The 14,004-nt window shown below is 43.8% G+C and overlaps 1 protein-coding gene across 9 annotated transcripts in view; it reads right to left on the bottom strand.

The window, feature by feature from the left end:
* Positions 1 to 14,004, bottom strand: part of KPNA1 (karyopherin subunit alpha 1) — a 145,777-nt gene that overhangs the window by 60,424 nt on the left and 71,349 nt on the right. For all 9 annotated transcript variants that reach the window (XR_004647882.1, XR_004647883.1, XM_034787719.1 and 6 more), the window contains 3 exons: positions 7,841 to 7,940; positions 6,242 to 6,405; positions 3,134 to 3,212 (listed from right to left, as the gene is read on the bottom strand). Coding sequence is in view for 7 of the 9 variants with exons in the window: in XM_034787719.1 (XP_034643610.1) it covers positions 3,134 to 3,212; positions 6,242 to 6,405; positions 7,841 to 7,940 (343 nt within the window). In the remaining 2 variants the exon portion in view is untranslated. The remainder of the gene's footprint in view (positions 1 to 3,133; positions 3,213 to 6,241; positions 6,406 to 7,840; positions 7,941 to 14,004) is intronic.

Below are 14,004 nucleotides of genomic sequence, written 5' to 3'. Positions count from 1 at the left end.
TCTTGAAACACTGCCACCTGAACTTCAAATTGAAGTGATTGACCTGCAATCCAATGACTTGTTGAAGGACAAATATAAGAAAGGAAATCTGATAGAGTTCTATAAATGCCTGCCAAGTGATCATTATGCCCATGTAAAAAACTTTGTCTGCGGATTAATGTCAGTGTTTGGTACTACTTATGTGTGTGAAAAAACATTTTTGATGATGGAATATGTGAAATCCAACTACAGATTGACCTTGTCTGATGAACATTTACAATCAATTATGATGATAGGGAACACTAACTTTGAACCACAGCTAAATGCAATTTTGTCAGAAAAACATCAGTACCATACTTCTCACTAATCCTAAAATAATATTTCTTTTTTTAATGATTTTGCATATATTTATTTTTTCACAGTCGCTTCGGCCTGCGAAGCCCCTTCAAAAATCTAATACGGCCCTCGTCTCAAAGTTTAGAGACCCCTGCCTTAGACTCTTTTCTATCGCGCTCCCGGAGGGAGTCCTTGAACTTGGGGAGGGATCCCCAGAGATTAAATTCGTAGCGACCCAGGAGAGCCTGATGGTTTGCTACTCTTAGCTGGAAGCTTGATGACGAATAAATTTTCTCCCGAAAGCATCCAGCCTCTGAGAGTCTTTGTTCTTAGGAGTCAGGGCTGGCTGCCCCTGCCGCTTCCTGTGGTTGACCGACTCAAGGAGTTGGGTGCCGGGTGGGTATACAAATTTTCGTGCTCCTTACTGGGTACAAAGTACTTGCACTCCGCCTTCTTAGCGATGGGAGCCAATGAGGCTGGTGTTTGCCACAGGGCATTTGAAATTCTTGCCACCCCTTCATGGAGCGGCAAAGGCCACCCTGCCCAGTGCCAAGGAGGACAGCACATTGAACAGAGAGTCTGAGTGCTCCTCCATCTCCTCTGCCTGGAGGTGAAGGTTTACTGCCACCCTTTTTAAGAGCTCTTGGTGGGCCTGGTAGTCCTCCTGCAGGACGGAGGGGGGCAGGGCCGCAATCAGCTCCTCCAGACAGGGCGAGGAGGCCGGTGCGGTGCTTTCGGTGTCAGCTGGCACCGGAGGATCCACCACCTGGTTGGACTCTGGGCATGGCGCTGAGGATATGGGTTCCACCAACTCCTTTCTTGGTGGTCTAGGGATGGAGGCCGATGGTACTTCCGATGTCTCGGCCACCGAGTGAGTCCCTATGAGGAGCTGCACCAGGGGCCACGGTACCCACTGGTACCACTGGGCCGGCCATGACCCTCGGTGCCACTGCACTTGCTGAGGCACCGGTGGGGCCAGCTGATTGGGCTGCCTAGCCTGGCCTGTAGACAAGCGACTGTGAGCGGAAGCCAGGCTGGCGTACAACCCGCTGCTGTCTCTGGACCGGGAGTGGCGGTGGTGCCAGGATGTACGTCGACCACGGGACCGCGACCTCAAGGCGGAAGAACGGCACCGACGGTAGTAGCTGCTCCACTAACAGTCTCGCAAGGCGCCAGCGATCGACACCCGGAGCTACGGTGCCTTGGTGGAAACTTGGAGCAGGAGCCCGGGCAGGAAGGGCGTCGATGGCCGTGCTGCGACCGACTGCAGTACCTCCTTCGAAACAAGGACCGTTGGCGACGTCCGCCACACTCAGCAAAGATGAGCAGTGCCAGGAGTCCCGATCGGATGGCACCCATCCAGATAGCCTGGCTGGTGTCAAGGGCGATCCACATGGACTGAGCCCTGAACGGTCACTGGACGGTGAGTGGTGTCGGGAATATTGCCTCGACTGAGACCGGTACCGGGCCGGTGGTGACTGCGGCGATCCCAGTGGTGGCTTGCCTCTGGAGCGTGGGGCCGACATCGGCAGAGCTCCAGGAACCGGCATGGACATAACGTCCATAGCCACCTGGAGGGCTTCGGGCGTAGATGGCATCCGGAGAGACCTGCTCCGAAGGGGCCGGGCTACCCTGCTCAACGTGAGTCAGAGGCCTAGGGCCCGGTGGGGATCGAGGACTACCCAACATGGGCCTAGCCTCTGTCCCAGACTTCCCTCGGTGCCGTTGCGAAGAGGAAGTCTTTCCGGTCCTCTTGGCATGCCCCGTGCAAGGGGAGCAGTGTCGACTAGTCTCCACATACCGACGCCGCAGTGCTGGGTACCAGTTTGGAGTGGCATGCTGGGGTTGGGGCCAGCCCCAACTCCATCAGGATGGCCCAGAGTCTAATGTCCCTAATGTCTATGTCCCTTTTGTTCTTTTAGTCCGGGGCTTGAACGACTTGCAGATCTTGCACCTTTCACTGATATGGGTTTCTGCTAAGCAGCGCAGATAGTCTGTGTGCAGGTCACTCCTTGGCATAGAACGCCTGCAAGAGCCGCACGACTTAAATCCCGGGGCACGCCCCGGCCCGGGCTCACTAACTAACTAAACTTAACTGAAAAGCTAACTGGCTACAGGTACTACTGAACTAACAACAGTTCTTCTGGGGACAAGCTGCAGCAAAGCTAGAGCTGAGTAGTTCCGACGCACCTTCACTGGTGGCAAGAAGGAACTGAGGATCGGGGGAGCGCGCAGCTCCCCTTATACTGCACCATTAGGCGCCACTCCAGGAGTTGCGGGGGGCACTCCCCCCCTACGGGTACAGCTAGGGGAAAAACTTCCGGTACCGGTGCACATGGCGAGCACGCACACCTACTGTGGAATACACATGAGTAATCACTCGAAGAACCACCTGGATTTCAGCTTTGGCACAGACCACAAAGAAAAAGGAATTTAGTGCTTTCAACCTAGAACTTGGAGGACATTAGGCCACATCATAGAACCACCACAAAATTCAGCATAACAGGTAGTTTTTGCTTGGGACAGAACTAAAACAGGAATACTTAGAGGGTGCTGCAGTTCAAGACTGACCAGCATCTACATACCTATATGGGAACCCAGTCTTGGAAAAGCATGGTCAGGATTGAATGCAGTGATGGAGGTTTGCATGAAAGCTTGAAAAAAAACATGTTCTGCTGCGATCAGTTCCCTGTTTGAGCTCCAAAAATGACAGTTTTTAATAAAAGGAAAACGTCAAGGCTTGTGACTATATAAATTACCCCTGCTAACTAAGAGAAAGGAAGATGGTATTACAAGACAGTAGCAGAGGAAGCCATACCTGGGTCTGGATATCATCCCCTGTCACAATGTTCCCGGCTGCTCGTAAGGCAGGAGATACCACTTTGTAGTCACTGTGCCTACAAGTCAAAGCAAAGACTTAGATTAAGCAGCCCAAAAGTATCTGCACCTCCACCTTTTAGTCAGGACCCACTGCCACCTTGTTAGCCCCAGGAGAATTCTCCTGCCAAGTTTGACTGAAATTACTGAATTTGTTTTAGAGTTAGAGGCAAGCTAAAATGCATTTTGATTTGAAACTAGTAGCTTTTAAATGTCTGACACTTAACTAGAGCACAGGCTTTAAACAAAACACAACGACCAACACATTGGCTATGATTTTAAAAAGTAAGTGCCTCAACTTAGACTCTTAATTCTAAACTCTAAAGGCACCTGAAAAAACGGCCTGCTTTTCAAAGAACACCAAGCACCCAGGCTCCTCTCATTGACTTGGGAACCTAACTAAGTTCTTGACCATTGCTGTCTAATCCATTGCAATGTAGGAATATGATGATGAAACATAGCTCTCAGAGGTTATAATCTAATACATATAAATTATAGAATTTAATATTCTATAGAAGAATAATTCGCTGTGGTAGGGGTACCAGTATTTTTCCTTGACAACTTTATCAAAACCAAAGGGAAATTTCCAGATAAACTGATAAAGACTATTAAGATTAAATCTAATTTGTAAATGTGTCTCAAAAACTTAGGGTGAAAATCTTAAAGGAACCCTGTTAGCTTGTGAACTGATTTTCAGAAGTGCTGAACATCCACAGTTTTAATGGATAGAAGCTGCCCAGAACCTCTGAAAATCAGTCATCTGAAATCTAGTTAATTTTAAAAGTGTAATTAAAGTACTTATATAATATGAGTCAATAGCGTAACACTGTTACAAAAAAGGTAAATATCATTCTGGGATGTATTAGCAGGAGTGTTGTAACCTGTATGAAATTTGTTTCTGTATGAAATACTCACAACATGGAAAATAACTTACTAGCTATAAAAGGGAAACAATGAAACTGACTGCACACAAACTGCTGCCAAATGCACAAAATATACTAATTACAAAAAAAAAAATCTAATCTCTAAAGGCAACTTTAGTACACATTTTTGGTCACTAGTTCCTTAGAATATTTTTTTTAATTGTTTGGAGGGTTTTATTAGTCAGAGTGTAAATTAGAATTTCTTTTTCATACGAAATTGAATTTCCTTCTTCCCCTCAACACCAGACAAAAAATAAATGACTCAGGACTATCTTCAATTGGACCACATTCTGGCAAGCAAAATGTCCTCCTATTAACAGAATTTCTGTTGGAGTGGCAGGGACTTTAGGAAATTATCTGCATCTAAATTACCTGAAATTGTTAATTCTGATAAAGTTTGATTAATTCTCAAGTTTCTGTATCTCTTTTCTCATTCTTTAGTGATTCCATCATTAGAGGATGGTGATATGGCCCCTAATAGGATGGAGAAAATATTTTATAATTCCTAAGAGATTAACTGTATAAGACTCTCTGATATGCAAAATCAATATCCTTTCTATGAAAGAATGAAACGACTATAATATTACACTTCCACAGGCTGAGCTGCCTGCTGTTATTCCTGGCCATTTTGTGTGTCTGCTCAATATAAAAGAGTCAGGAAAATAATTTAGAGTATTTAAATCAGGGTTTTACCAACTACCACATATATTTATTTATGGAGAAGTGAATCGAAAATGTATAATGCATATTTGAGAAAAGTTTAGGAATAGAGGAGAGCTGCAGCAAAAACATTTTTAAAGCAGTTTATAATTAATTATTCTTTACCCTAAATTTAATGCATCTATTGCTTCCATAGGAGGTGATTTTGCTTTATTTCTTTTCCTGAGCCACATGTTCCTTTTCAAAGACACGCTATTGGTTCAGTTCAATTTTGGCATGTACCGTGACTGGAAATCAGGTTACCTTATCAACTTTTAGATCCATTCTTAAGGAACAAGTTATAATTGTTTTTCCAGAAGTTTCACAAACTATTTTTTATATTTATGATTGATCAATGGTACCATTTTATTGAAGAACAAACTGAGAAAAAGTAGAAATGGTACTGTTTCCTCTAATGATAAGACAGACATTAAAAATAAAATAGTAAGTAGCATCTTTTTCAGTCATTTTCTCTCATACTGCACTTTTAGTAAGTGATTATTAGGTTCTGTTTATTACGGGGTTATCCTCGAGCCATTTTAGCAAGAGAGTTGTCTCTTTTCTTATTTCTTTACTGCTCTTTCTTTACACATTTTGTAGGGCTTTGTATTAATGCAGTCATGTCTTGAGGTTAGAGAACAGACTAAGATGTGTATGGACTGAATTTGCTTAAGTCCCATTTTTGTAACTTCGATATAAAATAAACTGTTGTACCAAATTTCAGTTTTAACGGGATCTTAAAAAGCTATTTTTCAAAATCAAGTTTTCTTTTTTTAAAATATATTGTTTATACTCTAGAAACTGTTTATACTCAGTATGAAAGACTAAACGTTTTTCTGAAAATTTCTGCATAAATTTGTAAACTTGGATGCCTAATATCAGGCTCCTAAATCCATATATAGGTACCAAAATAAAATGTCAAAATGTATAGAAGTGCTGATCACTGACAATTCCCATTAAAGTCAAAAGGAGCTGCAGGGAGTCTGCATTTCAGAAAAAAACAGTCCACTTTTACTTAGGGGTCTGAACATGATTTAGAAGTCTAATTTTGGGCACCAAGGATTGAAAATGTTGATCCCAATTTTTAACCCCTTTGTTCTGAAGTTGATTTCAAATCCCAATCCCCTCAATTCTCCTGTGCCCCAATTTATTGCACAAGAAAAGTAGCAACAAAGTCTGAGAATTGCTCTTGGTCTGTAGTCCCTCAAGTTCACCCACTTGCTATTGATGGCTCTTCTGCAGCAGCCTTTGAGAAGAGCAGGGACTGTACAAGAGGTGAACAAGCTGGTTTTAAGCCAGGAAACTGACTGTTTAACCCTACTGTTGCAGAAATTCTACCTAACCTTTCTATTGTAGGAAGTTGAGCTGTGAGGAAGCTGTAAAGAGGTAACAGTGAGTAATACATTTGTTTAAAGTGAAGTTCTTACATCAGCAGCTCGACAAGTCTTCTGCACACTCCTGCATCAATCACAGCTTGGATTTTATCATTAGGTCCATCAGACAAATATGACAGGGCCCAGCAGGCATCAGCTAGCACATCTGTGTCATTGACAAAGAGCAGCCAGGACAGCACACTCAGACAGGGTGCAACCTACATTAAGTAGAAAAAGCAGATGTATGAACAGTGGAATTCAAAGGGCCAAGACAGCTGGTAGGAGTATTCTAAAAGCAAGTATTGCTTTTGACTACTGAGCATTCTAGAAAACTTGGAGAACCTAAATACTTCCATGCAGTGTCCAATCTACATGGGGAAGCAGGAGTGAATTCTGCTTCAACCTCAGAAGTGTAGACATGGTCAGACATGCAGCAGCACATATCACCACAGGAGAAACTGGGAACATCAGTGTGACAAAGTTATATGCTTTCCAGCCCCTGCACAAGTTGCAGCTATTACCGCTAGTGCCCCGTAATGCTTTGTCAGGCGCTGGACTATCCAGCAGCAAAGTCACCAGCTTAGTATAAGTGTCCCACCCACTTTCAGACCTGTGCCATAAGTAAAATGGCATGAGCTCAAAGCAGTGTGGCATTAGGGAGAGGTCTTAAATATATTCATGCAGAACCCCACAACTTCCTGTTAGACTAAGCAACTCAGCAACCATCCTGCCTGTAGCACTTGTGGCAGTGCCCTATGAAGCCCTGCCAACAGTGATTGCTCCTCCTGTTCAAACTAGGTGCATGCTGTGTACATACCATTTGTTACTACGAGTGCATAGTAAACGCCAGACTTTGCTCAGTGTAAATAGGAATGGCACAGTATTGAAGACATAATGGGTAGGATTGCAGATAGTTTGTTCAATACTTCCCATTCCACCAACACCAACACCTCCCGACGAGTGTCAAACACTCATATAATTGGTGTTCTGATCTCCAGAAGATAGCAAGTCTTCATTCATATGTTAGCAAGACTAGTTTGGAAACTGATTTTTTCATAAAATATCTTTCTCTGAAAAACACTAACCATTCAAAAACCCCACCTCTATCAGTTGTCTAAGAGGTGGACGTGGAGGTACCATTTTAGTTCCTTGTAGAGAGCTGTCCACATCACAAAAAATCATCATCTCAGTTGGTGCTAATTCACACACACACACACACACACACACACACACACACACACACACACACACACACACGTTGATAGTCTCAGCGAGAGGGGGCAAAGAGTAACTGGATCATGAAAAATGAACTCCCTCTCTTTTCTAGAGGTGGTGTCCATGTTAGAGGTGAGACATATTGGCAAGGGCAGTACACATGAGAGAAACTTGCACTGCAGCTGACAATATACTGGACCTAATTCTATGAATCAAGAACTTTACTTCCCAAGCTGTCAATCTATGCACATTTCAACAGCACTAAGCACACTCAAAAACAAGCCTGATTTGTAAGAAGTCTGTTCAAACAGAAATTTTGAAAGTCCCAAATGTTTCTGCTGCTTTGTACTAAACATCACAATGCCTTTCTTTCTTCCTTATTTATGGACACCATCTCACTACCTCTCAAATCCTTGATTTCTTTAACACATTTCTTACCTTGGCAAACTCTGGAGGAGGATTCTTCCCTCTGCAGAGGTTCGATAGAGCCCACACAGCATTTCGGGTCATGGTGAGACGGTTCTGTTTTGAAAGTAATCTGAACATTAAAAACAAAACAGTCAAGGTCTTTACTTCTAAACTCAGTCCAAGAGCAAAGCACACTATAGTGCTGTTATTTCAGATGCATGAAGCATTTAAGGTGGCCTAAAGTCCAGCTTAGAACGTTTACATTAAACATGTGTCCACTGGTGAAATAAGAATCAGAGACATATGCTCCCCACCTGCAGAGCCACTCCCTGCGGATTTTGCTAGTCCAGTGGCATTTTTGATGCGTCAAAGCTGTTTGACAAAAAAAAACCTGCTATTTGTTAAAGATCAGGATCTCCACGAAAGTTTTCAATTGATTTAGGAGCTCTGCTCCTCAACTGACAATGTTTTTATAGAGAACAGGATCTTTGAGAAAAGCAACAGCAATTGTGTTAAAGATCTTGTTCTGCATGAAACAGTTCTGCTGGCTCAATAGCTCTACCACTCCTAAAATAATCTGAACAATTACATAGCATCCTGGTCTTCGTGAAAGTAACTACTATGCTCTTTAACTGGCTGAATAGTTTCATGAAAACAGATCTTTGACAGAGCATGGGCCAGCTAAAAAAGTTCACAAAGAACAGAAACTGCAACTAAACCACTACTTTGACAAACAGGATCTTCATGAAAGTGGAATCTGTTTTCATTAAACAAGTCATTGTTGTGTCAAAGCTTCACTTTTAATCTCTCAGCATTATTCATTGCAACTAAATCCTCATGTGTAATGGTTAGCTGGGGGAGGAGAACGACATGGTTCCTTTTCAAAGAGAAAAACATATATGGCTTGGCCTAGGCTTTCCCAAATACAAAAGAATAGTAACTGTGGTTCTTCGAGATGTGTGGTCATTCTACTCTTAGTGTGAATATGCCCCATGCAAGGAAGATCTGATTCTTTAAAACAGCAGTGTCTATTTGGGTCATGCATGTGGCCTGAGTGCTCTCTTGTTCCCCATAGCAGAGGGCAATTTAGGGCGGGGTGGTTGGAATCTGCAGCACTCCATTCCTTCACCTATAAGAATCCCATAGATTAGAAGCAGGACTCCTATTAGCAGGCCTGGAAGGCAGATTGTGGAATCTGTGTGGACAACATATTGATTCATAGATTCCAAGGCCAGAAGGGACCACTGTGATCATCTAGTCTGACCTCCTGTAGAACACAGGCCATATACAACTGCCCCAAAATAATTCCTAGAGCAGATCTTTTAGAAAAACATCCAAACTTGATTTTAAAAATTGTCAGTGATGGAGACTCCATCACAATCCTTGGTAAACTGTTCTAATGGTTAATTACTCTCACTGTTAAAAATTTACACCTTATTTCCAGTCTGAATTTGCCTAGCTTCACCTTCCAGACACTGGATCATGTTATATCTTTCTCTGCTAGATTGGAGAGATCATTATTAAATATCTGTTCCGCATGTAGATATATAGTCTGTAAGTATGTCATCCCCTTAGCCTTCTCTTTCTTAAACAAAATAGATTGAGTTCTTTCAGTCTATCATATAAGGAATGTTTTTTAATCCTTTAATCAGTCTCATGGATCTTCACTACACTTTGCTATATTAAAACGTATACTACTTGTGCCCAGTTTACCAATTGATCTGTCCTCTTCATTATTTTCCATTCCCCCAGTTTTGGGTCATCTGCAAACTTTATCACTGATGATTTTATGTTTTCTTCCAGGTCATTGACAAAACATGTTAAATAGCATAGGGACAAGAACTGATTCTGGTGGGACTCCATTGGAAACATCTGCTTGATGACCTCCCATTTATAATGACATTTTGAAAGTTGGACGGTGAGATAATATCTTTTAGTGGACCAACTTCCATTGGTGAAAGAGACCAACATGGCTACAACACTGCAAACATTTTGAGATCTATCAGTTAGCCAGTTTTTAATCCATTTAATGTGTGCCATGTTAATTTTATACTGTTCAAGATTTTTAATCAAAATGTAAAATCGTTCCAAGTCAAAAGCCTTACAGAAATTTAAGTATATTACATCAACACTATTATCTTTATCAAGCAATTTTGTAATCTCATCCAAAAAAGATATCAAGTTAGTTTGAAAAGATCTATTTCCCATAAACCCATGCTTATTTGCATTACATCACCTGCCATTAATTCCTTATTAATCAAGTTCCTTATCAGCCACTCCATTATCTTGCTCAGGATAGAATCATAGAAGATTAGGGTTGGAAGAGACCTCAGGAGATCATCTAGTCCAACCCCCCTACAAAAAGAGTGTCCAACCTGCATGCTTGCATCAGGGAACAATACATGTTAAAGGTGTGGATCTGTCCTACACAACTCTAATATGAGAATGTTATCTACACAGGCCATACAGGCTGCCTGAGCCTGTAGAAGAAGGTTTAACCTGTTCAGGTGGATCTTTCTTAGACAAAACAATAACAGTCCAATACACTTGGACAGTTTAAGGGCTGGTCCACACTGGGGCGGGGGATCGATCTAGGAAACGCAACTTCAGCTACGAGAATAGCGTAGCTGAAGTCGACGTTTCCTAGATCGAACTAAGTTTACTTACTGTGGGTCCACGCGTCGCAGGCAAGCTCCCCCGTCAACAACGCTTCCTCCTCTCAGCGAGCAGGAGTTCCGCAGTCGACGGGGGAGCGCTTCTGGGATCCATTTATCGTATCCAGATGAGACGCGATAAATCGATCCCAGAAGATCGAGCTCTACCCGCCGAATCGGGCGGGTAGTGTCGACCTAGCCTAAGACAATGGAAGTTATCCCTTAACCCTTTCAACAAAAGCCACAAAGTCTAGGTGTACATCTGAATACCTTAGACCAAGGCAAGTAAAATTCATGACATCCTATATGTGAAATTTTGCCTGGGGGGGGGTGGAATGCAGTTTGGAGATGAAAACCAGGAGTGAATCAACTGACTGATGTGGAAGTCGGAAACCACCGTAGGCAGAAACTTCAGGTGAGGCCTGAGACTGTGACTTTGTTTTCATGAAAGATAGTGTACAGAGGACCCATCATGAGGCCCTGAATCTCTACCCTGCTAAAGACCATCAACAGGTGGTAAACGGAACATGTAGCCAGTGGTTCAAAGGGAGGACCTATCAGTGCAGTGAACACCAGGAGAGAGGGAGAGTGGTTCTTGGGCTAGCAGGAAAACACATGAGCCCCTGAAGGAATCTCGTCACTGCAGGCTGCAAGACAACAGTGTAGGTTTGTATAGAAGGATGATTTACAGATATTGCTGTGAAGTATCAAACTAAGGACCTGGTCCGATTGTTTTGGAGAAACTAAATAGTCTAGAATAGCGGGAATCAGGGCTGCTACATGCAAAAGCTGGCAGTGCATTGCCTAGAGAAAATCTCTCCACTTGGCTCTAAATGTCAGTCTGGTCGAAGGCTTCTTGCTTGAACCTCAGCAGAGCAGCTTTTTTCTGTAGATGTCAGTCAGCCAGAATTCAGGCTGGCAGGTGCAAAGGACATCAGATCTGGTTGCAGAATCTGTCTGCTATTCTGCAAGACCAGATCTGGTTGGACCAGCAAGGTGATGAGTCATTGTACTGACAGGTTCACAAGGGACTAGTACCAAAATTGTCTGGCCCATACTGGGGTTATCATACCTCACTCCATATCCTGCTTCGGTTTTCTTAAGACCCAGCGTACTATGGGTATCCTTGAAAAGGTGTACATCAGAGCAGGAGGCGATGGATAAGAAAGGTATCTGAGAAGGAGCCCAAGCTCATGCAACATCTGAAACACAACACTTCTTGTTGTGATTGGCCAAAAATAGGTCCTCAGGCGGGAACTGCCATTTGCTACTAACTCTTAGAGGACTGAAATCTAAAGGGACCACTCGAGGCTCTTGGATAAGTCTCTGCTGACTTGAGGCACCACCATGTTCTGGAGGCTGGGAAGGTGTATAGCTAGCAGAGTAACATGATGATGGATGCACTAATCCCAGAGATGCACGGCTTCCTGGCTGAGGAGAGAGGGATCTGGCACCCCTTGCCTGTTGATGTAGTGCACTGCTGTAGAGTTGTCCATAAACTCTCACATAATTACATCCTGGAGAAGGAGGAGGAGGAAAGTTCTGCATGCTAGTCAGATAGCCTTGAGTTCCTGAACGTTTATGTGTAGGATAGCCTCCTGGGGAGACCACGTCTCTTGAATCTTCAGGTGGTTGAAATGCGCTCCCTACCCCTAGATGGATTCATCTATAAATAGAGTCTTTGCTGGTAGAAGCACTAAAAAAGATACTCTGCTGTGCACCTGGGTTAGATCTCCCCACCAATTTATTGAGGAATCATGACCACCCTGTTCATGCTGTTCCTGTTTAGCAGATGCATTCATCTCAATCACCCTTGCAAGGGCTGTTGAAGGTGAAGCCTGGCATGCTGGGTGGATATGTTGCATTTTGACATGTGCTCAAACGTCTGAGGCAGGACCTCACCAGTTTGCTGGGATGTGTCTGGAGTTAGTTTATGAGATAGAACATAGTTTGAAATCTCTTGAGGGAGGTACGCTTTTGCCAAGCTGGAATCTAATAGCCCCATGATAAACTCTATATTTTGACCCAGGGTCAGTGTGGATTTTTCCTTGTTGATACTGAGGTGAAGAGGCTTAGTATCCTCTGAAGTGAGTCAGTCACTTGCTGGGGGGTAGAGGGAAATTTTCCCCAAGCTAGCCAGTCTTCTAAGTAGGGATTCACCTGGATTCCTGGTCTTTTTAGATGGGTGTCCGCCACAATTATAACATTGGTGAACACCCGTGGAGCCATGGAGACACCAAAGAGTAGGATTCTGTTGGTAGTCTGATGTCCCTGTGAGAAACTTCAGATACTTACTGTCCCTGGATGTGTTGAGATGTAAAAGTAGGCAGGGTCTGAAGAAGAGGAGCCAGGAACCAGACAATGGAATTCAGGGAGGGGATCCTATTCAGAAGGGTATCCAAGAAATGAGGGATGCAGGTATTAAGACAACTGAGACAGAGGATGGATCTCCAACCTCTTTTCTCCTTTGAGATGAGAAGGTTACTTAACTGTAGCTGGAGGTTCTTCAAGATGTGTGATCCCTATCTGTATTCCACTGAGGGCTTGTGTGTGCGTGCCATGTGTCCAGAGCTGGATAATTTGAAAGTAGTAGTAGTATCCATTGGTCTACGCATGCATCCTAGCTTTGTCTCATGGTTTTGTCCAAGGTCGACAAACTGCATCTCCAGTTCCTTCTCCACCACAAATTGAACAGATCCAAAGCGGAGGGGAAGGAGGATGGGAAATGGAATATAGATATAAACCACACATCTCAAAGAACCTCCAGTTACATGTAAGTAACCTCCTCCTCCTCCTCCTCTTCTTCTTCTTCGAGTGATAGTCCCTATTGTATTCCTCTGAGGACGATTAACAAGCAGTACCTAATTTGGAGGAAGGTGTGAGGAAGAGGATGGAATGGTTGAGCGGAGGGCAGCTGCACCGAATGAGGCATGTTGCAGAGTCCTGCACCAAGGTGTAGTGAAGGTATGAATTGAACCTTGTCCTATATGCCTGGAAGCGGCACATTGTGGAAAGTGACCGCAGTCAACATCTGGGCTCTTGTGGAATGGGCTCTTACCCCAAGGGGTGGAGGCAGTCCCGACAACTGATAGCATAGTGCAATGCACCCTGAAGCCCACTTGGAGATTCTCTGTGTGGAGATGGCCTGCCCCTTAATCCTCTCAGCTATAGCGATAAACAATCTAGGGAACTTCCTGATTGGTCTCATCCTTTGCAGGTAGAAGTCCAAGGCCCTGTGGATGTCGAGGAAGTGAAGGCTCAGCTCCTCTGCTGAGGCAGAAGGCTTTGGAAAAGAAAAAGATGTTACTCACCTTCTTGTAACTGTTGTTCTTTGAGAAGTGTTGTTCACGTCCATTCCAATTAGTTGTGCGCGTGCCACGTGCACGGTCATCGGAAACTTTTTCCCTTAGCAGCTCCCATCGGCTTGGCCAGAAAGCCCCCTGGAGTGCTGCGCTCAATATATGACCCTGCCGACTCGACTCCCCTTCAGTTCCTTCTTGCAGGCTACTCTGACAGAGGAGAAGGAGGGTGGGTATTGGA

The sequence above is a fragment of the Trachemys scripta genome, chromosome 1 (assembly GCF_013100865.1).
Source record: "Trachemys scripta elegans isolate TJP31775 chromosome 1, CAS_Tse_1.0, whole genome shotgun sequence".
NCBI classification, from domain to species: Eukaryota; Metazoa; Chordata; order Testudines; family Emydidae; genus Trachemys; species Trachemys scripta.
Note: the sequence above shows the minus strand (reverse complement) of the source record. Positions and strands in the feature narration are given on the sequence as shown.